Below are 23,552 nucleotides of genomic sequence, written 5' to 3' on the forward strand. Positions count from 1 at the left end.
ATACATGGCATCTCATCTCAATCTCATTGTGTATAATGATAATAAAAAGGCATTCTATTATAGGACCACCTTAAAATAAAAGACAATTACAGACCGTTTCCCAAAAAATTTTATATCATGGAAAAGTTTATTAATTTCCATAATTCCATTAAAAAAGTTAAACTTTCATAGATTATAGATTCAGAGCCCACAATTTAAACAATTTGTTTATTTTTACATAATTTGGGCTTCTAGCTCATAAAACCCACGAAATCAGGAGTTAAAAAAATTAGAATACTGTGTAGAAATCAAACCAATTTTGTAGGCCATAAATGTTTTAAATTGAGTGTCACACACTAATAATCTACTAAACGCAAAGCACCGACCGGCACAGGTTTCCCAGGTGTCATTAAATTGCTTCAGTTTGGTTCAATTGTCTCACTTGGGTTCAAAATGGGGAAGACTGCAGACTTGACAACTGGCCAGAAGACCATCATTTATACCCTCCATAGGATGGTTAAGCCACAAAAGTTCATAGCTAAGGAGGCCGACTGTTCACAGAGTGCTGCGTCTAAGCATATCAATGGAAATTCTAGTGGAAGGACAAAATGTGGCAAGAGAAGATGCACCAGCAAAAGAGATGACCGTGGGCTTCAGTGGATTATCAAACAGAGAAGATTCAAGAATCTAGCGTAGGTCCAGAAAGAGTGGAATGAGGCGCGAGTCACAGCTTCAAAAAACACCACATTCAGACGCATCCGGGAGATGGGCTACAACTGTTGGCTTCCTCAGGTCTGAGCCTGAGCCAACATGGGAAGCGTCTCAACTGGGCCAAGGAGAAGAAGGACTGGACGGTTGGCCAGTGGTCCAAAGTCCTCTTTTCCGATGAACGTAAAGTCAGTCATGATTTGGGGTCCAATGTCCAGTGCACGTGTTGCTAATCTCTGCTTTCTTAAATCCAAGGTCACCGCAACTGTCTACCAAAATGTCTTCATGATTGCTTCTGCTGAGGATCTGTATGGAGATGCAGATTTCATTTTCCAGCAGGACCTGGCCCCTGCCCATTCCGCCAGAAGCACCAAAACCTGGTTTGATACCCATGCCATCACAGTGCTTGACTGGCCAGCCAACTCGGCAGATCTAAACCCCATTGACAATCTCTCAAGACGAAAATGAGGGGCATCAGACCCAAAAACAAAGGACTGACAGCAAGCATCAAGGAAGTCTGGGCTTCCATAACTCCCAGGCAATGCCACTGGCTGATTGCCTCAATGCCATGGTGCATCGAGGCAGTGATTCAAGCAAAGGGATTCCCAACCAAGTATTGAAGATTAACATATCGTTTTGAAAGTACCATATTTTGATTGATTTAATGTGACCCTAATTTCTTTTTTTTCTTTTTTCTACAAAAACTGTGAAGTAAAGGGTGATTTCCTTCACAGTATTCTAATGTTTTGAATTCCTGATTTTGTGGGTTTTATGAGCTGGAAGCTCAAATTATGTAAAAATAAACAAATCAATACTTGTAATGGTTTAAATTGTGGGCCCTGAATCTATAATCTATGAAAGTTTCAGTTTTTGAATGGAATTATGGAAATAAATATACTTTTCCATGATATTAAATTTTTTTGGAAAGGGTCTGTATATACAATATACATAAGTAGGGGGTTCCCGCTCCAGGTCTTGGTCTGGAAATTGTTAAAGACCCCTGATATAAACCATAAACAAAAATAATATTGGGTATTGGTTTCGTCTTGGAGAAGCAGCAAATTATCGGTTATTTTATCAGTGGAAAAAAAACATGCATCCCTAAAAATACAAAACATCACAATTTGGTGAAGTAGGAAATAGATAAATATCAACATGGAACACGTTTCCATTTTCAAATGACCACTTGAACAACATTAGTAGGAAACTGTTTTTAGAATACGCTTATATTGTTGACAATGTGCACAAATCCTTTGTCTTAAGGGAAAAGTGCAGCAAAAAGTCATTGCAAAAACCTAAGACAAAGCAAAACACAGCAGCACAGTTAATCCTTGACTCACTGAGGTCTTGTGAGGTGCACTTGAGTTGGCATTCCACTTCAGAGGTTCTATTATTAGACTACCACAAAGGCCATGACACTTCCTGTTTGGATCGGATTCTTTAATAATAATGAGCTTTTTTTTTTTTTTTTTTTTTTTAATATTTTTGATCTGGGACGTCTACTCCAGCTGCTTGGTCTGAAGGGTAGCCATTGGCCTAGTCAAGCCTCATTATCAGCTGTCAGTTGTAGCAAGGTGAGCACAAAGGTCACGACCCATGACAGAATTATATCTGCCCGCCTGCCCCCTCCATCTTGCTCCTCTGTCTTTGAGATCAGATAGCGAGCCCTCGGATCTGTCACTGACTTTGACACCAGGCTTCAGCAGCTCATTCATCAGCCAACCAAACGTCCGTGCGCCTGCTAATGGGACATGACCGCTCCTTTTCTCTTAGCAATGATGTCATCGTTTAGCTTTTTGTCTTCATGTTTATTTTTAATTTGTATCACGCCATAATTTCCTACTAATTTCATTCCAAATGTCCTCGCTCAACCCGCTCTCACTCTCATTACTGTTTATTCTTTTCCCTTTCTTTGGTCCTTGTCTGTACTCAATCTCTCGGCTGGCTCTGATGTGTCGTACCTGCTCAGAGGATCGTGAAGGCCGAGCTGGTCAACTACCCTCAGGATGAAGGCCCGTTTAGACAAGAGAACTGCCAGCAAAGCAAAATATGTTCGGTTCAGTAGTTGGAAGTATGTTTCCACAGTAGCGTACTGTACATAAGTCTCACTAGCTGATTAAGTAGTGACCCTGTTGTAGTGGGAGTATTTAGTTCAGAGTTCTTGGACTTATAGAACCCCCTTAGTCCAACAATGCAAGTTGTGTTGTTCTAAAGCACCTACTTTATAATGACCATTACAGTGCTCAACATCAACGATTACACCCCAACAGACTTTTTAGAAAAGTTGTCAGATATTTTCTATGGCGTAATAACCTATGAACACATATACAAAGCGATTTGTCAATGTGCTCACACAATAATTAATTTCTTTCTCATAAATTCGGTGAATGTTTCAATGTTGCAGAAATGAGTGCACAAGTCTAGCGAAGAAAATTTGTTATTAATACAGTCTAACTTACAAAGATTCAACCACAGGTGAGTGTAGCAAAAATTCTGACAATTATTGTGTTCAATGAGAAATGGATAAAAAGCATACTTTTCAAAGTGGGTGTGTACTCATTTATGTTGTGCATGGTATAAGATCAACAAGTGCCTGCATTGACACCACACACACAAAAAAAATACACTCAGCCTTTTATCAGGATTGTGTGACATTAACACAATGGGCACACTGATGCATAAGCTGCTGTCAACCCCTGCTCACGCTCATACAATCACGCGGACTCGCTGACATCACATGCCACCCCACCAGGCCTGGGCCTCTTAAAGGCACATATCTAGCACACAGACACTACACTTCATACAGTATTTTCTATACATTTTATTCTTGCTATGTATGTGTTCAAATACATAAAAAGTGTGTTTTAATACATTTTTTTCTTCCCCTTTCTTTCTGAACAACCAATGCTGTGACTAACTGGTGTGTTTATCACTTTCTGTGTTTTTGCAGCGTGTGGTCAAAGCGGACATCGTAAACTACAGTCAGGACATGATGGCCCGGACGGTCAACCATCCTCGCAGTTCCATGTGTGCGGTGCAGTGAGTCCACGCAAAGCCACCAGGATGCCATCTCATCAGTCAGTCACTCAGTATTTTACTCCCGGGCTGACTTGGTCAAACTGTCGTCTGTACTCGTGTGTGTCCCTCGTACGGCTCAACTGAAGAACAAAAGGCGTTAATTTAGTGACAAACCACCAATCAGCTCTCATTTTATTCCTGTGATTTATCTGCGGATCAGAATTTGAGTTCATGGGTTAGTCTCCGTCGCTACCTCGCAACAACAACAGAATGTGTTTTTGGTTTAAAGACAGATGACAAGCAACAAGGTATTACAACAGTTTGGAGACATTTGGGAATGTCTCATGCTAAAATTAAATAGCGCTTTGTTTTCCACAGTAGACTAGTGAGCATAATTTGCAAACGACAGACTTTTTAAAATCGCATATTTCTTGATGATTCCACTTAAATCATGCTCAGCTATTAAGAGTATTTCCTCTCTAAATATGTATCTTTACGCACTTCAATGGCAACAGTGTTGATAAAGCCTTAGAAGAGATGTTTACATGTACTTATTGCTAGTGAAGAGTGACACATTGTTAGTAGTTTATACACTATATGTAATTGTTGACATTTAAACATGGCATCCATCAAAAGCTCCACCGTACCCATCAAAACAATACTAGAAGTCGTTAAATGTGCACATCTAGATTTCCGCTATGTAAATATAATGATGATAACTTGCATATGTACAGTTTTAACTGATGATTGCTTAGCTGGTTTGTGTTTTTAAATAAAAGGTTTATGTTGAATATAAGAATTGATAAGTGGATGTGGTTTCAATTAGTTGAGGTAGCAAAGTATTAGTAGTTTCTTTGCAATCTTTCACTCATCTAATCCATGCTTACTGTGAACTGATGATAATGGTGATGGAAGCTGTGTGCTGGATAAGAACATTTCAGACTAAGTATCCGTGTGTTGAAATTTAAGCATGAGGGGCTGAAACATGACCACTCCCGCTCCCTCCCTATCCAGCGCGAGCCAAGTCGCTGGTGGCTAATGATCCACCTGGTCTTTGTTCTGTAAATCTTCACTAAAATAGCCACGAAATCCACTCTGGACAAATGATACAAACACCTTATAAAAGCTCGTAAACGCTATTAATTAACCACTAAATAGCGCAGCCTTTTGTTATATGAGGGCTCTGTGTTCAAGCCCCTTTTTTTGCCCCGTCAGTGTCACTGAAACCAGTGGATTAAGTGCCTTTGAAACCGCACAGATAAACAAAACAAAGACAGTATCTCTCCAACCAGGTGTTGGCCTCAATGACGACTACAAACAGGGTAGAAATGGTCGGCCCAGCTCGGGTCATTCAAGCCCCATGTGCATTGTTTCGCTCGAGTGGACGTCTTAGGAATTGTCTCGGCTGGATTTTTTTTTTTTTTTGTCGAGAGCTGTCACCAGTGTTGACAGGCGAGAGTTGCCCTTGGCTTTGCTGCTATTTGGACAGGTGTTTTTGCAAAGAAAACAACCGCAGTCCATTTCCAAGCTCAGACCTGCACTATATTGTCGCGTCTACAGACGGAAGCAAAAAATATCAGCGCAGGAATAATGCTGGGGAAAGGGTGAGCCTTTGCCACCCTGGCGTGCTTGTCGAGGTTGGACGGCTCAAAGCTGAACTTCCTGTTTGCTTAGCGACTTGGTGTGAGGCATTGTTGCTAATGAACAATGTATCACAAATGGTTATCATTCCTGGCGTAAAAAGTAAAATCTGGGTAGCACTCATTAGTCATTATAATGACTTCAAATAAATATTGATCAATTTAACAAGCGGCGTTCGTATAGAAAACACCAGAACACGTGAAAATAATGTAAGTTCCAATGCTAATCCTACGACATAATGAAATCATCCATTTTCTATACCGTTCATCCTCATGAAGGTTTTGGGTGGGCAGCTGGGTACACTCTGGACTAGTTGTCAGCCAATGCAAAATGCTAATGAAAAAAATACCACTCATCAAACAGGTCGGTACAAAAAAAACAACAACAACACAACTTAACAAACAGTTCAGGCAACCAGGAAAAAACCCAAAGCTAACACAACAATTGCTCAAGAACAAAGCAAAAGTTTGTCTTATTGTATGTATTATTTCCAAAGTGAACAGTACAACTTGGGTAGGATTACAAAACCATTGACAGATTGAAATTGTGGCAAAGTTTGTGCTTACACGGCACACAACTCTAGTGTTACTACCGATGCTTATGCTAATACAAAAGGTGTCCAGGCAGGTCTACCAGTACAGTAATACCTTGACTTATGAGTTTAATTCATTGACCAATACATACAAATAGCACTTTATTGTACAAAAACATAATACAACATAATCAAAGAGAACGTAAAGAAATAAACTGGTTTTATTAAAGTGTAATTCCTGTATGGTGACACAACCCAAGTCACAACAGCAGCTGTAGTGTTGTTTGTGGCCGAGTGAGTGATGTCAGGAACATGGCTGTCGGTGCGTGTTAGCTTGCTGTTCAGTGTGAGTGTCTTCTCCAACCTCTGCTAGGTTTCTCTTTTTATATTTCTTTGTTTAGCTGTTTTTACCATTCAATAAACGGCTGAAAGTGCACCAGCGACTGCTGCTCTCCATTTTGTTCCCCCTCCACTTATCCGAAGCGCACTCATAACTCATATTTTGGCTCACAACACAAAGCAAGAAAACCGACCAAGCGACTGCTCGTAACTTGAAAAATAGGTAAGTTGAGGCACTTGTAAATCAAGGTACCGCTGCACCGTATTATTGTCAAAATAGGTTGTGTGCCTTACGCCATATTACAAGCCCTTATACTCACAAAGACTTTGAAGCTGTTATTTGAAAGTATTTTTTTTTTTTTTACATACAGTTGCTCTCATATTTTGTTTAGTTTGCAGTGTCAGCATATGACAGGGTTCACTGTGAAACTAAAACACATGTCCCTTCTTCCTGCTCTCTGACCTTTCTGCCTGTCTATATCGTCTGCTTATCCTCATCCTTTCAGTCTTTGCGTCTCCTTGCAGGGACTTTGCAATGACAGTCCCTGAGTAAAAAAAAAAAAAAAAAAAAAAGAAAAATGGTAAGTAATCTGGTAAGAGGCCCATAGTAGTGGGCTGTGCATTTTTCTTGTTTGGGCCGCAAAGGGCCAACACCCTCGTGATTATCCCACTCACCCCTCTTCCGTTCCTCACCTGTGCCAGAGTGGTGAAGGAGTAAGTAGAACGTATGTCAACCCCTCTGATGAGCCACAGTCGCCTTCTCTGTCACTGCGAGCCAGGCGTGTGACAGGCCATTTTGGACATTAGAGCCTGTCAAGAGTGTTGTGAGGTGAGCCAGCAGCAGCCCCGTTCCCAGGGAGCCTCAGTGGGTGTTCCCCAGTTCCTGCGTGACCAGTCACTTGGGATCGCCGGTTGTCCCGTTTTCTAGGTGCTGCCTGTCTGCCGCAGCCGAGAAGCCCATGATTTATTTTCGGGGCAAGGATGTGGGCATTCAAAAGGGTCGTATTTATAGTGCACTTGGTCTGGCGGGAGGACCCTGCCAGTAAAAACACAGATTCCGAAAAAGGAGACTCAGGGACAGAAAACTGAAAGTCTTTCTGGCATGGATGGGTGCTATTTTCAGTGGGCTGATGAATGAATAGCACTTAAACTCAACAGCCCCTGGATATGACTTTAGATGTAGGGGGTGAAAACAAAGATGTACCTCCTGTAGTGGCTGTCTGAAACCCTAAAATAATCAGGCAGTATAGTGGCTAAAGTTTGTTTAGAAACATTCCAATGAAAACCTCTGAAAACCACAAAGTATACCTTAATTGTATGTATATTATTTTATGTCAAAGAAAGAACACTGTTAATTGTAATGGTTGTTCGACCAGTTTTTCAAGAGGCACTAAACAGGCCCAAAAAAGGCATGTAAATTTGACACACCACAGAAAAGAGTAATGTTAACAAGCCTACCAAATTTGAACGAATAAAAAAACAAATCTGGAAGTATATAAAATCAGGCTTCAAAACTTTGAATAAATAAGGGCCAGCTCTCAGCTCTCAGACGCTGTGGGCGTGTCGAATGGATGCGCCAAAAGGAATCAAACATACTGAGAGGGTGATAGCTTATATGATGTAAAATCACGTTAGGAGGCTCAACTTTAAAATTGAATGTTTATTGTGGACTATAATCATAAAAATAAGCACACAAGTCCACTTACCCTCGTTGTTGATGACACAATGTCACAGCCGAACACGGCACCTGACGACAGCGGCATGGTCGGAATTTTTTTATTTCCTCATTTTTTGGGAGCTTAAAACACGTCACTGAGCTGTTCTGTAAATTGAGGTGTCCAGCGAAGACACATTTTCAAGAAAATCTATGGAAAGAACTGAAACTCAGTCCATAAAAGAAGTCCACGGAGCCTTCAAAATTTGAAGATTGCTTGTGTGGAGGAATGGGCCAGAATCACACAGAGCAATGCATGCGACTAGTTTCTCCCTAGAGGAGGCATCTTGAACCTGTCATTGCAAACGAAGGCTTTTGTACAAAGTATTAAATAAATACCAGTTGGCGTGTTCAATACTTTTTCCCTGTGTCATTTCACATGATTACACACAAGTTAATTTCTGATCTTATTTGTTTTACTTTCTTTGTATGTATGGATTACTTGTGTTGTTTCATGTCAATAGCACCTTTGGAAATATATGTAGTGAGAAAAATGGTGACTTGTTAAATACTTATTTCAGCAGCAGTATGTAAAATGGATGGCTGGACTTGTAACACTACGCTTTCAGTCTATACCCCGTCAGCTGTCTTTGTGCTATCATTGGTCCATACGCCATCACACTATGCCATGTTCAGACACCTCTCAAAGCTCAGGGAACCCAAGCCTCCAATCCACAATGGCTGTGTAAAGCATCCCACGCTTGCCTCTTTGCTGTAGTAATTATCCCGCCTCTCACCGCGCTGTCCGCCAGCATCCACAGAACAGCGTGGCAATCAGCGGACACTTCCCCCAACAACCGACACACTGGAACATGACCTGACTTCTATTGTCATTCTTTTCTCGCCGCCACTTCTCTCTCCAAACGATGCCGCTCGGCCTCAACTCGCACGAAATGTCATCTGTTTCCCTAATGGTTACATGGCTTGACATATCACCGTGCAGCGCTATTTATGTGTGTTATTACAAATGTCATTGGGTGACTCAAGTGAGTTAATCAGTGACTCCATTCTGTCCACTGGAAAGTTTTGTTGTCTTTTAATACCGGTCAAGAAATGGAAATAGACCAAACAGCCAGTAAAAGCAGGAACTCTTGGCGTGGGTCATGACAAAAGCAGCCCTTAAATCACTTGTGAACAACTTGGCCTTGTTCAGACGGTGGAGAAACTCTGCATGCGGCATGTGGGGAGTTCTGAGCTTGTGGGGTCGTCCTGCACCTTCATTTCCATCAATAATTTCCTCTACACAGCAGATGACCTCCGAGCCCTCGGAGCAGACTGGTTCTGATTAACTCCTAAAAGTGTCCTAAAAGTGAAAGCTGCGGGGTTTGAGACGCAATGATACTCACTGAAAGAACTCACGCCGAACTCCACAGCTTTTCCACACTGGCCCCATTGTGTTGATTGGAGAAAGAATTTATAACGTCACCTCGCATTATATCGATGCTTGCTCCCTGCTTGATATGAAGCTGCTTCTTCTTCTAACACTCCATTTCTGTTCTGGCACTACGGTATGCGAGATGGTCTGTTTACACCAGGAAATGACCCAAGCACTGTCTTAATACTTTTCAAGAAAAGCTCTTTGATTCAAACTGTTAGCTTACTGTGCCAAAAACATATTTGACTTGTTATTGTTGTTGGCTGGTCCAGCAGAGAGCGAGTTGATTGGTGTCACAGTCCTTCAGCTAGAGCTCAATTCACCCTGACAGCCCGAGTCCTCCCTGCTGGGATGCTGTTTAGTGAGATATGAAATTACCAGCTGCAGAAATGCAGCGCAAATGCAATGTAGTGCAGTCCGGATAGGCTCTACCACTGGCTCTACTTTTCTGCTATTAACTCTCCTTTCAACTAACTGTTTTGTCGTCATAATGATATGGACCTGTAAAAATGGTGCCTCGGAATCGGCAACCGCTGTGTGTCACAGTCTGGCCAATCGGCACGATTCTGTTACATAAACTGTCCTCGCTAGATCGCGTTTCATAGTCTCTGCGGCACCTGAGGCAATAGCATGAACCTCTGTCAATGGGCTGTTGTTTGTCTCAATGCCAGCTTTGAGATCACACGACATGATATCAGCCTGATACCTGTCCAAAATGGAGGATCGGATTGTAAAATTGATGTAGGGTTGAGACATTTGCCAATTTCGTCACTTTAAAAGAATCCTACTGTACTTTGCCAAATTTGACATTGTGCTCAAGTCGGATCACAGAAAGTTTGAATAGAAAACGAGGAATGATGTTTTTGCCAAAAATGTAACCTTTTAAATATCTACACACGGAGGCAAAAATCTTGTTACCATTCTGTTAAAGAAAGAAAACAACCACAATGGTCAGTCAAATAACTCAAAAATCAAGCACTGCTTTTGGAAAAAAAAAAACAACAACAACTAAGTGGTTGGCGGACAACCTTTTGAGGCAATCATTGCAATCAAAAGATTTCTGTAGCTCTCAATGAGACTTGTGCACCTGTCGATATTTTGGCTGACTCATCATGAGCAAATAGCAACCCCAAATCACAACAGAGCCTCCTTCATGTTTCACAGTAGCTGCAGAGTTCTTTTTTTTTGGTATGCTTTTTAAATTTAATTTAATTTTATTACCATGAGGCTGATGTGACTTGCCGTTTTGTCTCATCTCTCTAAAGGAAGGATGTGTGTCAAGTTATTTCAGGGACCATTGTGTTTTTTCCCCCCTCCTAATTTCATTTTTCCCCCTTTTTTTCTTATTAAGGCAACATATTTTCACCCTCTTTGAGACATGCCACAATGGAGCATCTGTGTCCACATTCAGACTTTTCAGTGAGTTTAAGTACCACAACCCTTCCAGTCTCTCTTGTTGAAAGGCTCCTCTAAAATGTCATCTTTGCACAAATGTGTGTGTGTGTGTGTGTGTAATGAATAGCATTGAGTGCCTGTCTTCTTGTCTTTTTGTATTGAGACGTCAAGAAAAGACGCGTTGAGTAATGCCTCCTGCAAACAATATGGCCATCCTTATTAACTCTTCTTTTTTTTGTGGGTATATTGAACTTCTAAGTCATGACACCCAACTCTGGTTGCGCCATCTCTTTTGTTGAAGGGCAGAATGAATTCAGGTGTGGACTAATTCCTCAGGTGGTGGATCTTTACTGTGTTCTGAACATGTTGATATCACTGTCATGTGCTAATATCATATTGCTCATGTAAGATGGACTGGGCTCCTCAAAAGAAAATTCAGCTGTCAGTGCTGGAAAGGCTGATTTAATGTATCATTTGGGTTTCAGATCAAAAGATGAATTTGAGACATAAGGTCAGAATTCTAGCTTTCTTTTATTTCATGGTATTTACATCTGGATGTGTTAAACAACTTCGGACAGAGCACCTTTTGTTTGAAGCCACCCACTTTTCAAGTAAGCAAATGTATTGGAACAGAAATTATTAAATTAACTTATAAATAACATTTAATATTTGCTGGCATAACCCTTGCAATAACTGCATCAAGCTTGCGACCCATTGACTTTCATTCTTCATTTAAAATGCTTTTGCAGGCCTTTACTGCAGCCTGTTGTTTGTTTGTTTGTTTGTTTGTTTCTGGGGGGTTTCTCCTTTCAGTTTGCTCTTCAGGAGGTAAAATGCATGCTCTATTGGGTTCAGGTCCGTTGATCGACTTGGCCAGTCTAAGACCTTCCACTTTTTCCCCCTGATGAAGTCCTTTGTTGTGTTGGAAGTGTGTTTTGAGTCATTATCTTGTTGCATGATGAAGCTTCTCCAAATTAATTTGGATGCATTTTTTGGTCAATTGCCAGACAAAGGGGTTTTGTAGACTTCAGAAATCATTCTGCTGCTACCATCATCAATAAAGACTAGTGAGCCCGTTGCAGAAGCAGCCATGCAAGCCCAAGCCATGACATGAAAAAAAAAAAATTCAAACAAAAGGTGCTATGTCCTGAGTTGTTTAACACATCTAGATGTAAATACCGTGAAATAAAAGCTGGAATTCTGAACTCATGTCTCATATTCATCTTTTGATCTGAAACCCAAATGTCTTCAGTATACAACAAGAACAAAGGAATTGACTTTGCCGGTCCAATACTTTTGGAGGTGACTATATATATATATATGTATATGTGTATATATATATATATATATATATATATATATATATATATATATATATACTGTGTGTATGTATATGTATTTTTTTTTTCAAACACTCAGGCGTGGTATAGTAATTATGTTTATATTAGTATATTGTTTATAGTAGTTGTTTCATAGTCAAATGTATAAATAGATAGACACATTAAATCTTCTGCTGCTGTCATTTTCACTTCTATTTGACTAAACCAAAGGAAATACTGTACAATGAAAAAAAAATTACATTTTGCAAAATATAGATATACTTTATCTGAAAACACATCAGTTTGACCTGCAACATAAGAGCAGAGTTAATATACCATGTATGGGTGTTTGAAAATGCCCAATTATTGTTTTAAATATAATAAAAATAAGAGAATAACAAACACGAAGTTTGATCAAATGTTTTTACATAACATTTTTTTTACATTTTGGGGGGAATATTAATTTTTAAAATGGGTCAATTTCACGTGTATCATAACAAAAAAGATGAACACTATGTTATTAAAATATTATTGATTTGCGGTTCCTGTTGTCGACCATCTGTAGAGACACGCCTCCTCCATTGTATAAATGGTCATTTCCCAGCCTCCACCAAGGAAGTGATGTCTTTAGCAGGTTTGTTTGTGTTTCCTCAGGATTACACCACAATAGAGTCAGATGTGCGACCTCCCGTGAGGTCACGCAGGAGTGTATTTACAGAGACTTCCCATGGAACGCAGCCCTCCTCTCTAAAGCACAGTGAACACCAAAACCTCTATCCAGAGGTGTTTCTCTTTCAATTCTTCATTTTCTTCTTCACAGCACTTTTGACAAATGGTCCTTTTCCTCACGTTCATTTGCCAGCACATACAGAAATATCATTAACGCAATCCCAGTGGTTGCTTGTGGATATTTACTTATATGCTGTATATATATTCAGTATTCAGAAACGTACAATTCAGGCCAAATTCTCATGAATCCCTGGACAGTTTTCTATCTGAAAGCAAGAATGTAATACAATACAATTGAATTATATTGTAAATTGTGCTCTTTAAATTTTTAGATTTTTTTTTTTTTTTTTTCTTTTTCTTTCAAATTTGTTTTCTTTTCTGTTGTTGTTGACAACTGGTTCTCCTCTATTTGTTTCCGGCAACAGCGCGAGCTTCCGTTCACTTCCTGATTGGCTATCGTTCTGTTTTACATCACAATCATGGAGCTCGTGGCTTGGCCGAACTCGGCGACAAGTTGAGCACACGCATAACGACTTAAGGTTGTGAATATTGAATAGGTTTAACATTCACATTTGTTGGCTGTTTTCTAAAAAAAATAATCACTCAACACACCCCACACCACGTGATAATCACTCCGAGAATCGGGCCTTTCATCAGCATGAGTGTAAAAGTGTTCAAATCTGCGAGTAATTGATGCCCCCCGCAAACTAGACTTTTAATTGGCTCTAAATATGGCAGCAAAGCACTACTTTGGTCCAATTAAACTCCTCAATTCACTTCCAATATAGGCAAAAATAGCCGCAAGTTGGCAGCCGAGCACTGTCTAAGCGAAACTCTTCAACTCACTTCAAAATAGGGCCTTGGCACCAAGATGCCACAAGATGGCACCAAAGCAATACTTAAATGAATGTGAGCTCTGGCGCGCCCCAAAAGCCGTACAATCGGGAGCTTTACCAAAATGTTCAGTCAGTCAAACAAAACTTGGCCTTCATTTGGACCGATTATCGGTATGTGTGTGCACCGCCTGAGCCGACAGAGGCTCGACTCAATAGAGAGAAACGATGTAGCGCTCCGACGGGGGAAAACCTGATCCTCGCACGGACAAGGGGCGAGCGTGAATGCCACAACGGCGTCGCACGTGACACCCAAGCCACAAACGGCCATCTGTCATCATAATAAGTGGCACCTTGAATCTTTGATGCCTGCGCCAATTAAGCAGAGCCGATTACGCTGTGAATTATTGAGTCAAATTTGGAAAAACAAATCACTTATTCATAAATAGTGGACAGTTGGCTCGCATGATGAGTGTCATCAGTGGGTGGTAAGTAATTCCTTTATTTTGATGAACTGAGCGAGGCCTACCCTTTGCTTATTCATATTACCCAGCTCAGACAATAGCAAACCTCTTCAAAGTCCGTAACAGGTAATCCCCCCCCCCGACCGCAAAAGTCACGTCTCAAGTGTATCAAGGGAGAATGTCAACTGAAACGTTATCGCCAGTCAAAATTTTCCTTCCTTTTTGTCTCTTTGACAGGACCAAAGAAGCACTTACAGGCCTTCTGACAGCTACGCGGCTTCTATTTTCCTGCATGATGCATATGGACATTAAATCATGCAGCAGCGGATTAGATGACTTGTAATGTTCATTAGAACAGGAGTTATTAATAGCAACAAGATTTGGTGAGCAATTCCAAAACTCAAGTGGTGGATACTGAGAGGTCCAACACCATTTAACACTGACTTGACTAACGGATTTTCAGACATTCCCCCCCCCCCCCTCTAGCAATTCTATGCACCCTGTATGCACGGACTATCAAAAATAAAATCAACTAAATGATTTAAGTATGCATAAATCTGCACTCTCCCTCTTGTTGTGGTTAAACATTTAACATTTAGGTTTTCACAAAGGAAAAAAAATAGTAGGTAAATGTAATTTTACAAGAAAACATTCTGAATGCTAGGATATGCGAATTCAGTCAATGTTACAAGACTAAACATTAAAATATTGCAAGAATAAATGTGTTTTTTTTTACATTACTAAATATAATATTGACACAAAATATTGTATTTCTCAGGATGAAACATTGAATCTAACAAGATGAAGTTTGTAATGTTACTACAAGTAATAGTCAAGAGACAAAATGACGTATTTCACAAGAATACAGACATATAGAATACAAGGAAAAACCATTATATATGTTACACAAAATAATGACATTTTTACATGACTAGACGTAATATTGGCGCCACGGTGGGCGACTGGTTAGCACATCTGCCTCACGGTTCTGAGGCCAGGGGTTCAAATCCCGACTCCGCCTGCGTGGGTTTTCTCCGGGTACTCCGGTTTCCTCCCGCATCCCAAAAACATGCGTGGTAGGTTGTTTGAGAACTCTAAAATTGCCCGTAGGTGTGAATGTGAGTGCGAATGGTTGTTTGTTGCTATGTGCCCTGCAATTGGCTGGCGACCAGTTCAGGGTGTATTTTATGGGACTCAAGTAATAGTGTTGCATGAATAAACATGAAATATTATTTCCAGATACTACTGCAGGTTTGCTCTTTGAATGAATGTGTACTATTCTGAGACAAATTTGTTTTACTTTCACAAGAATAAATGTAAAATACGAAGAGAAAAATGTCCGACTGTTACGAGAATAGTCATATTTTTGGAGAGAATAAATATGTCATATTTTGAGGGAAAAAAATGTTAGAGGAACAGTTTTCCAAGAAAAAAAAGTAGTGAGTACAGCCTGTGAGTACGTTTGCCACCTCTGCTAGCTGATCCAGTAGCAGCAGTCGTCTGTCCAGTGTGCCTGTATGACTGACATCAAGCTCAATAGGCGCCATTCACACACTGGAGAGACCCAAGACAAAAGAAAGTACAGTCACAAAAGGTGGCCATGCCATTCTCATCACTATCATGTGAGCGCCTCTGGAATGATTGTACCGCAACGACGGACCACAGGGGCTCGTCTACGTTTTCTGGGGGTATTGCACCTATTCTGCAGTGATATATGCGTTGGCGCCTGACAATGGAAACATGAACGGCTTAACGGACCACAAATCGACCCCCTAAAAGGTTTATACCTACAGATGCCACTGAAATGGCCGCAAAACACTGCTTTTGTCTAAATAAAGCTCCTCAACTCACTTCAACCCAATTCCTTTGCACCAAGATGTCACAAGATATGGCAAAGCACTACTTTTGTCTCAATGAAGCTCCTCGACTCACTCCAACCCAGTTCCTTCGAACCAAGCTGTGATTAAGATGTGGCAAAGCACTACTTTTGTCTAAATGAAGCTCCTCGACTCACTTCAACCCAGTTCCTTCGAACCAAGCTGTGATTAAGATGTGGCAAAGCACTACTTTTGTCTAAATGAAGCTCCCAACTCACTTAAACGTAGGTTGTTGGCCCCAACATAGATTCCCCTCCAACTCGCATCCTCAAACAAGTGAATACGAACTGCGAACATGCGGTCGTTCATTGGAGACGGCGAGTGCAGTGGAAAACTCCAAATTTCAGGATGAACTATAACATTTACAGGTGAGCTTAACTTGACCTTCTCTAAACTGTTCAGTCTTTCAGTACTTTTTTTTTTTTTTTTTTAAATCACACTTACTGTCCTCTACCAAAGAGCTGAAGAGAGAAAATTCACAACAGGTGTTTTATTATTTATTTTTGAAAGAATGTCCGCTTCTGTGCCTTTCTGTGTCCCTTCCAGTCTCTCGGTATCTCTGCCGCAACCTGCTCATAACACTCAGTGACACCATGAACATCCTGAGCCTTGCAAAACAGAACATTATACAGGCAGGTATCGCCTTTTTTAATGCATAACATGTCAGGTACTGTACAGAAGATTGATGGATTGAACAATTTATTGTCCATGAGTAATACTCACAATTTTCTTGACATGGATTGCAATATACTTTTTGCTTTCAACAAGCATCGTATTTATTGGTGAAGCAAATGATACAAAGTTGTATACAGCAGCGCCTTTTGTTGCAGACATCAAATCCAAAATGAGAGAATGATTGCAAAAGCACACACAATTTGAACATTAAATAATCTCGTCTTTGTCGTGTATTCAATTGACTAAAGCTTGAAAAAGGATTTGCGAATCGTCGTATTACAGTTTTACAATACTATAAGTCTCCTTTAACATCATCATCGGAATTATTGACGCGAGTACATCGTGTATATGCATGCTTAGCTGCAAGCTGTTTACTGAATTTCTAAAGGTATAACAATGTTTAGAGATGTACGTCAGCATTTGAAGCGCTATTAAAATGTTTCGGGATCACAATTTGTGGCATATATATATTTTAAACTATTAATATAGGTAATTGTCACTTCTAGGGGAGCGTCAATTATTGGTGGAGATTCGCTATTTGCATGGTCACTATTCCTCACGAATAGCATCAGTCCACTGTATAACATTTGTCACTATTATTCTAAAAAGAGCACGAGATGCCAATGTACTGTCAAGTAGATCCAATATATACTGTAAATATAGGAAATATGATAGTTTGGTTAAAGGCCTGCTAACGCGAAGAAATCAACATAGGAACAAAACCCCAAAACAGGAGCTCCCTGGTGGAGGTAATGAGAAAATGCACAATGTTCTCGTGTGGCGCTCCCAGCCCAAGAAGAAGTACACGGTATCACATATCCTGCAGGTGTCCGCCTCTGGCAGCAGGCCGATGTGTGGGATTTAGTGGCGGGCTTAGAGGTGCGCTCCCATCTCTTTGGCTTCCCTCATTACTGACAGGACACCCATGAGGGAATTTGGCCTTGTTGGAAAGAAACACTGAAACGGACGCTTTTTTTCCCCCCCCCCTTCTTAATCCAGACGCCATCCCTGCACGTCATTTTGATGGGAATCCAACCGTCAAGCGTGATTTCCCCCGAAAAATATTTTACAATCATTTTCATTTTGAAATGACACATTAGATTTTTTTTATGAACGTAGTTTAGTGGGAGTCCTGGGGCGGTTTAGTGTCCCCCAAAACCGGTTTGGTTCTGGGATAACGTTGGGATTTTTCAAAAATATTTTTTGGAAATCTGGCTCAATGGCAGACATATATGCAGGTTTAAAATTAGCTTTACTCTATAATGCAACTTCAGACCCTTCCTGGATGCAATCCCAGCACAAGTGTTCTTTCTCTCAGTGGTGGCCTATAACAAGAGAGATTATATTTTGTTTCATCATTTTAAATCCAATGCACTATTGTCTATGTATTATTTGTCAGGCTTTTATTTTGAAGTCGGCCCAAACAGCTCATTGGCGGCGTGTTACCGTAATGCCTAGTATAAACAATCGTTGGGGCGGCTGGCTTGACTTCATCTTTCCGACTGGGGGCTGTCCTGACCGCAGTGGTTGACCGAGGATTTCAGCAGGGTCGGACCATAGACTGTTGGATTCCCAGGAAACTCACTTGCAGTCAGGTCATCGACGTAGACAGCAACACTGCTGCCTAGCGGATGGCGGCACCGGCCTTCCCACACGTGTGAATATCTTGAAAACTGCGTTACGTTTGTCTCAAAAATAAACGCGCGGGCCCCCTGATCCACAAATGCACCTTCAACAATTCACAAGCAGAATTGAATATTTACAAATGATAAGTCATGATAAATGCACACATAACATTGAAAAAGGTGTAAATCACGGCTATATTTGGGAGACAAATCTCTCCCCATACAACCCCCCTCCTCGATAGCTGTGCAGCCCGCAAAATCGTTGGTTCATCTTTTCTTGTCGAATCTGTTTTAACTCAATACATTTTACACAAACACAAAATAGAGCGATTCATTCGCTAATTTATTTTTGGGGAGTTTTAGGTGCCTTATAGGGTGAACTATTATTGTTTTTTTCTTTTTAAGTGAAAGACCATATTTACAGTATGAGGTAAGCAGAAGCAAAATTATGTTTTGTTTTTTTTAAACAGTACATTTGAGCAATTAAACAGGATTAACAGTCGCATCACGATTATTATCACAATATTTCTAATGCACACTCAAAGGTTTGTTTTTTTCAAGATGCTTTTTTTTAATACAAATAAAATACAAAGTCCTCAACATTAGATATGTAGTTGTAAATGAGTACCGCTTGTGCAATAATGGCAGGAAAATTGATTGTGTTGAAACATCCACATCCCCCACGGGTGCGACACGCCTGCCTGGACTTCAGGGCTACAGTAATTCCATTTTTTTGGAATGAGTCAACAAAAAAAAAACAAAAAACCCTCAAAAAACACCACTGCATCACCAGGCCACCGTTTTCACCACGGCCAAAATAATCCAGACAACTGAGATGGTGAAAAAGAATTGAACGCTTTATCTCAACGACTCAGTACGAAATTGTTCTCAGTCTTTGCACGTTTTGAGCACTTACCGTCAAACATATTTCATGTATTTAGGAAAAAGAAAAAATACAAAAATGACTTTATCTTTCATACAAAACCTATTGTTGTTCACAGTCTTTCTGGTGGCGTGTGTTTGTTTTGGCTGAGACACAAATGTTCCTGACAAAATCTTCCGAATGTCCCTGAGAGGTTCTGACTGGGGTTGACATCTCTGCATCTATTTGAAGGAGTTTTTTTTTTTTTTTTAGTTTTTGAGCATAATTCATCAATCTCATGTTGTGTGCCATAGTGGCAGGTGGATGTGAATAGGAGGCGTTCAGGCTCTCAAAGCGCAACGTTCTCCCGGGTGCGACTCAGAGCACAACAGTTGTCGCCTGCGGGTGTGTGCGGGGCGTCTGACGCATTGTTTGACTGTTCGCTGGTTGCTAAGGACTGGCTGATGTTTGAACTTGAGAGGGTGCTCAGGCATGAACACCTGCATGCCCCCCAATCCCCCCCCCCCACCCCCCCTCACTCGGGAGTACGAGGAGAAGAAAAGAGTGGCGCGTCAAAAAAAAAAAAAAAAAAGGAAAGTATCAGAGACGTCTTTCGGGATGTCAAGTCCCGGGTCAGAGGTGAAAGGTCGGCGGGAAGGGGGGCATGTCAGGTGTTAAGTGGAGCAGACAAGCTGGTGGAGGGGGTTGTTAAATGTGCTCACCTGAAACCAGGTGGGAGCACAAAGAACTGGTCTTTTTTTTTTTTTTTTTGGAATGACATTACACAAATAAGAGGACTCGTGTGAAAATGTTTTTGTGAAACAGGAAATCATTAAAAAAAATAAATCCACTCCCTAATATTGCCAAAAGTATTCGCTCACCTGCCTTGACTCACATATGATTTTAATTGATATCCCATTCTAACTCCATATGGTTTAATATGATGTTAGTCTCCCCTTTGCAGCTATACAGCTTCAAGTGCTGTGGAAACGCTTTCAACAAGGTTTGGGAGTGCGTTTGTGGGAATGTTTGCCCGTTCTTCCAGGAGCAGATTTGTGAGGTCACATACTGATGTTGCACAAGAAGGCCTGGCTCACCGGCCACTCGAAATCAGCCCATAGGTGTTTCTTGTTTTTTTTGTCCTGTTCAGCTGCTAGGTCAAACAGAATGGAAAATCCCTTTTATGCCGAAACAGTTTTACTGTGTCGCAGTGGCGTTTTTAAGCTTCCGCTGTGGTGTTATAATTGAGGTTTATTGAGAATCAGACTTGATCAGTCGAACAGAACAAAGTTTCTAGATGGGAGAAAGTAACAAAGACAAAAGACAAAGCACTAATTGTAAACAGGATGAGAGAATTAAATCATGACATTATATACAACAATGAAACGTTGAATATGATTGTTGCATGGGGCTGTAGTGCTACACAGTGTGAGGGAAGGACAGGACAAGATAGAACAGGACAAGGACAGGAGAAGAAGCATGCAGGACAAGGGTCGTGACCCCGACTGTACGACTGAAGTGTGGTGGCATTAATTATGTGAATTATAAAAGTGTACAGAACGAGAGTACAAGTGAGGGGATACACAAGCGATTTGCATATTCATGAGTTATTTGTTGCAGAAGGGGGTGTGTGCCTGCGGATGCATGCAAGTGAATCGATACCGTTTTACTTGCACAAAGACTGACAGAAGTGTCCTGCAATTGCTGTGGCCGCACCGCGGCGGCTGAGGACCCCACCCGATCAGTCGAGGGGCGGGGTCAGGCCCAGGGGTCCACCCGAGAGCAGCGGGAGACGTCCCACACCGAGGGACCCAGGGCGGTCCGCCGGCCCCGCTGGGTGGCCGGTTGTCGGGGCGCCTCGGCGGGGCCGGCGGACCGCCCCGGGTTAGCTTGTATGTTTTTCCAGTTTCATAGAATTGTTTTCTTAGCGGTAGCTAACGGTCGATTATGCTTAAGTCGCCAAGTATGCACAATCCCGGGGAAAGCGGAATCCTGCAGTTTAAAATATACGAGAGTTTTTGTATAAAAAAAAAAAAAAAGCATTGAATTGGTGTACATTCCCATACAGCATGAAAGTAGGTGCCTGGGGTATTTTTTGGTGCATTGCACGAATATATTAGATGGAGAGAAGCCCATTTTATGCATAGTGTACTGAGTAAAGTGTGTTTTATGAAGCATTTATATTTTATAAGATGCCAAAGGTGTTCTATCGGATTGAGGGCAGGACTCTGTGCAGGCCAGTCAAGTTCATCCTAGTAATTATGGGATGAGAATAGGGTGTCACTTAAATTCATACCTGAGTCAAGGCAGGTGAGCGAATACTTTTACAGTGTATATCAATGCATGTTTGTCTTCTAAGTGAAAACACTCCTTTCCCCAATGAAATGAAAGATAGGGCGTTGATCTGTTGCTGCCCCACAAAAAAACACCAACAAAAAAGGTTTGGAACTTGTTGTGATAAGACGAACAGAGCTAAATTCAAATAAGGGGTAGGGCTTTAAATCAGGATTTGAAGCAGCCCAAAGTTAAAGTTTCCAAACTCGGGTTCATGGGCAGCGTTAGGGTTTCAAGGCACAATTAGGATTTTTGTTGTTGTTGTTTTTTTTTAAATTGGGGTTTTCCAATTATGGTTTCAAGACTGGATTAGTGTTTCAATTTAAGGGTCTAAAGCCAGGGTTCGGCTTTCAAATGAGGGTATCAAGTCAGGGGCTGAGTTTCAAATTGGGCTTTTGTGCCTGGTTTACTGTTTCAAGTTAGAGCAAGGATTTAAAATTGGGGTTTCAAGCCTGGATTAGGGTTTTTTTTTTCAGTTAAGGGCTAGGGTTTCATATTTTGTTTTGAAGCCAAGGTTAATAGTTCAAATTAGGTTTTTAAGCCTGCGTAAGGGTTTCAAGCAAAGGTATTAGTACAGTTTCAAAGTAGGGTTTCAAGCCAGGATTAGGGTTTCAAATTCGGGTCAGAGTGCCAACCCAGGGTTATGTTTTCAAAGTAGCATTTGAACCTTTTTTTAAATTAGGGTTTCAAGCCTGGGTTATGGTTTCCAGCAAAGTTTAGTATTTCAAAGCAGGGTGCTAAACCAGGTTAGGGTTTCAAATTAAGGCTTCGAGCCTGGGTTATGGTGTCAAGCAAAGACAGGGTCGGTTCTAAATTCAGGGTTTGAAGTTAAGGTTTCAAATGGGTTAAACATGGTGTTAGTAAAAGAAAACAGAAATCTGGATCGGAAACTTGAAACTTGATTAAAATAGATGAAGACAAACAACCAGAGCAACGGACATTGAAGTCATTTCTGTTCTTCTGATAAAGGACAAAACGTGTGGAGATGCGCGCTGTCCATTGCACACGGACCGTGTGCGCGTGACGTGCCGCTGTTAAGTTTATGCGCCGCGTGCCTACCCTCCAGTTGTCCTGCACATGCAGTACTCGGTGCCCGGTTGCGATCAGGTGACTCACAAAGGTTAAAGGTGGCAGGCGACGTGCAAACGCATTTAACTGGAACGCTGACGAGCTCGCACGATACAATCACCAACATGCTCATCGAAACGATATTTGTTTTTTTTGGTGTCGGGGTCTGGCGCTCAGGGGATGTTATTATAATTGACATTAAGGTCATGAAGTCCCCTTCCAGCTGCATTTGACTTATTGATGCATGTCCACAATGTCTATTGTTCACAGGGTTTGGGCGGAAGCTAGTAAGGCGAGACCAGTCGAGTTCATGTGAATTTGAGGGTGTACATGATAAACCAGGAGCTTTATGATGAAAAAGAAAAGTTTGTTCGACAATTAGCTCGCTGTCGAATGAACACAAAGAGCAGATGCACGCGTTATATAACGTTCACGTTCCGCAATTCGACTCACAAAGCAGTTGGTCCGGGTTCTTTTGTGCCTTAATAAAACACTTTTGACAGCGAGCGTATTGGCAAACAATTTATTGTGTTGTGTTTTAACACCCTCAGGCACCACACCGCCCACGCAATACCGCACGCCGTGAAGACAACAAAGCCTTTGTGCACTCCTTTAGCAAGCCAAACGCAATATTGCAACTCAAATCTGCACATTACACATATATATATATATATCATTTATATAAACTACCACATCCTAGACAAACATTATGTATCCCACTAGGCACTCTCCAATTGTTTACATTTAGGGATTTACTATTTATGTACAGTCAATGTGCCATAAACGTTGGGCATTAAACAATCTTGCAATAATAATAACTGATAATTGTCCTCTGAATTATTTTCATATCGATGAGGAAAATATTCATAACTTCATTGAAACGGATTCTGCGGTACTGCTTTTGGTCCACGTTTCAAGCCTGGATTAGGGTGCGAAACAAGAGTTGGAGTTTGAAACCACAGTTTGGAGTTGAGGTTAGGGTTTCGGATTCGGGTTTCATGCCAGCGTTTAGGTTTCAAGTTAAGATGTCAAACCTGAGTTAGGATTTCAAATTAAGGTTTCAGG

The 23,552-nt window shown here is 41.0% G+C and overlaps 1 protein-coding gene across 4 annotated transcripts in view; it reads left to right on the plus strand.

Moving 5' to 3' along the window:
- rab28 (RAB28, member RAS oncogene family) overlaps window positions 1–6,314 on the plus strand; it is a 63,425-nt gene extending 57,111 nt beyond the window's left edge. For 2 of the 4 annotated variants that reach the window (XM_061686496.1, XM_061686494.1), the window contains exons 7-8: window positions 2,657–2,758; window positions 3,638–3,724. In XM_061686496.1, coding sequence (XP_061542480.1) covers window positions 2,657–2,752 — 96 coding nt within the window. In that variant the 3' untranslated portion in view covers window positions 2,753–2,758; window positions 3,638–3,724. Of the gene's footprint in view, window positions 1–2,656; window positions 2,759–3,637 lie in introns of all 4 variants that reach the window. The other 2 variants (XM_061686497.1, XM_061686495.1) reach the window with 1 other exon arrangement.
- Window positions 6,315–23,552: the final 17,238 nt, after the last annotated feature.

The sequence above is a fragment of the Phycodurus eques genome, chromosome 9 (assembly GCF_024500275.1).
Source record: "Phycodurus eques isolate BA_2022a chromosome 9, UOR_Pequ_1.1, whole genome shotgun sequence".
Taxonomy (NCBI): domain Eukaryota; kingdom Metazoa; phylum Chordata; class Actinopteri; order Syngnathiformes; family Syngnathidae; genus Phycodurus; species Phycodurus eques.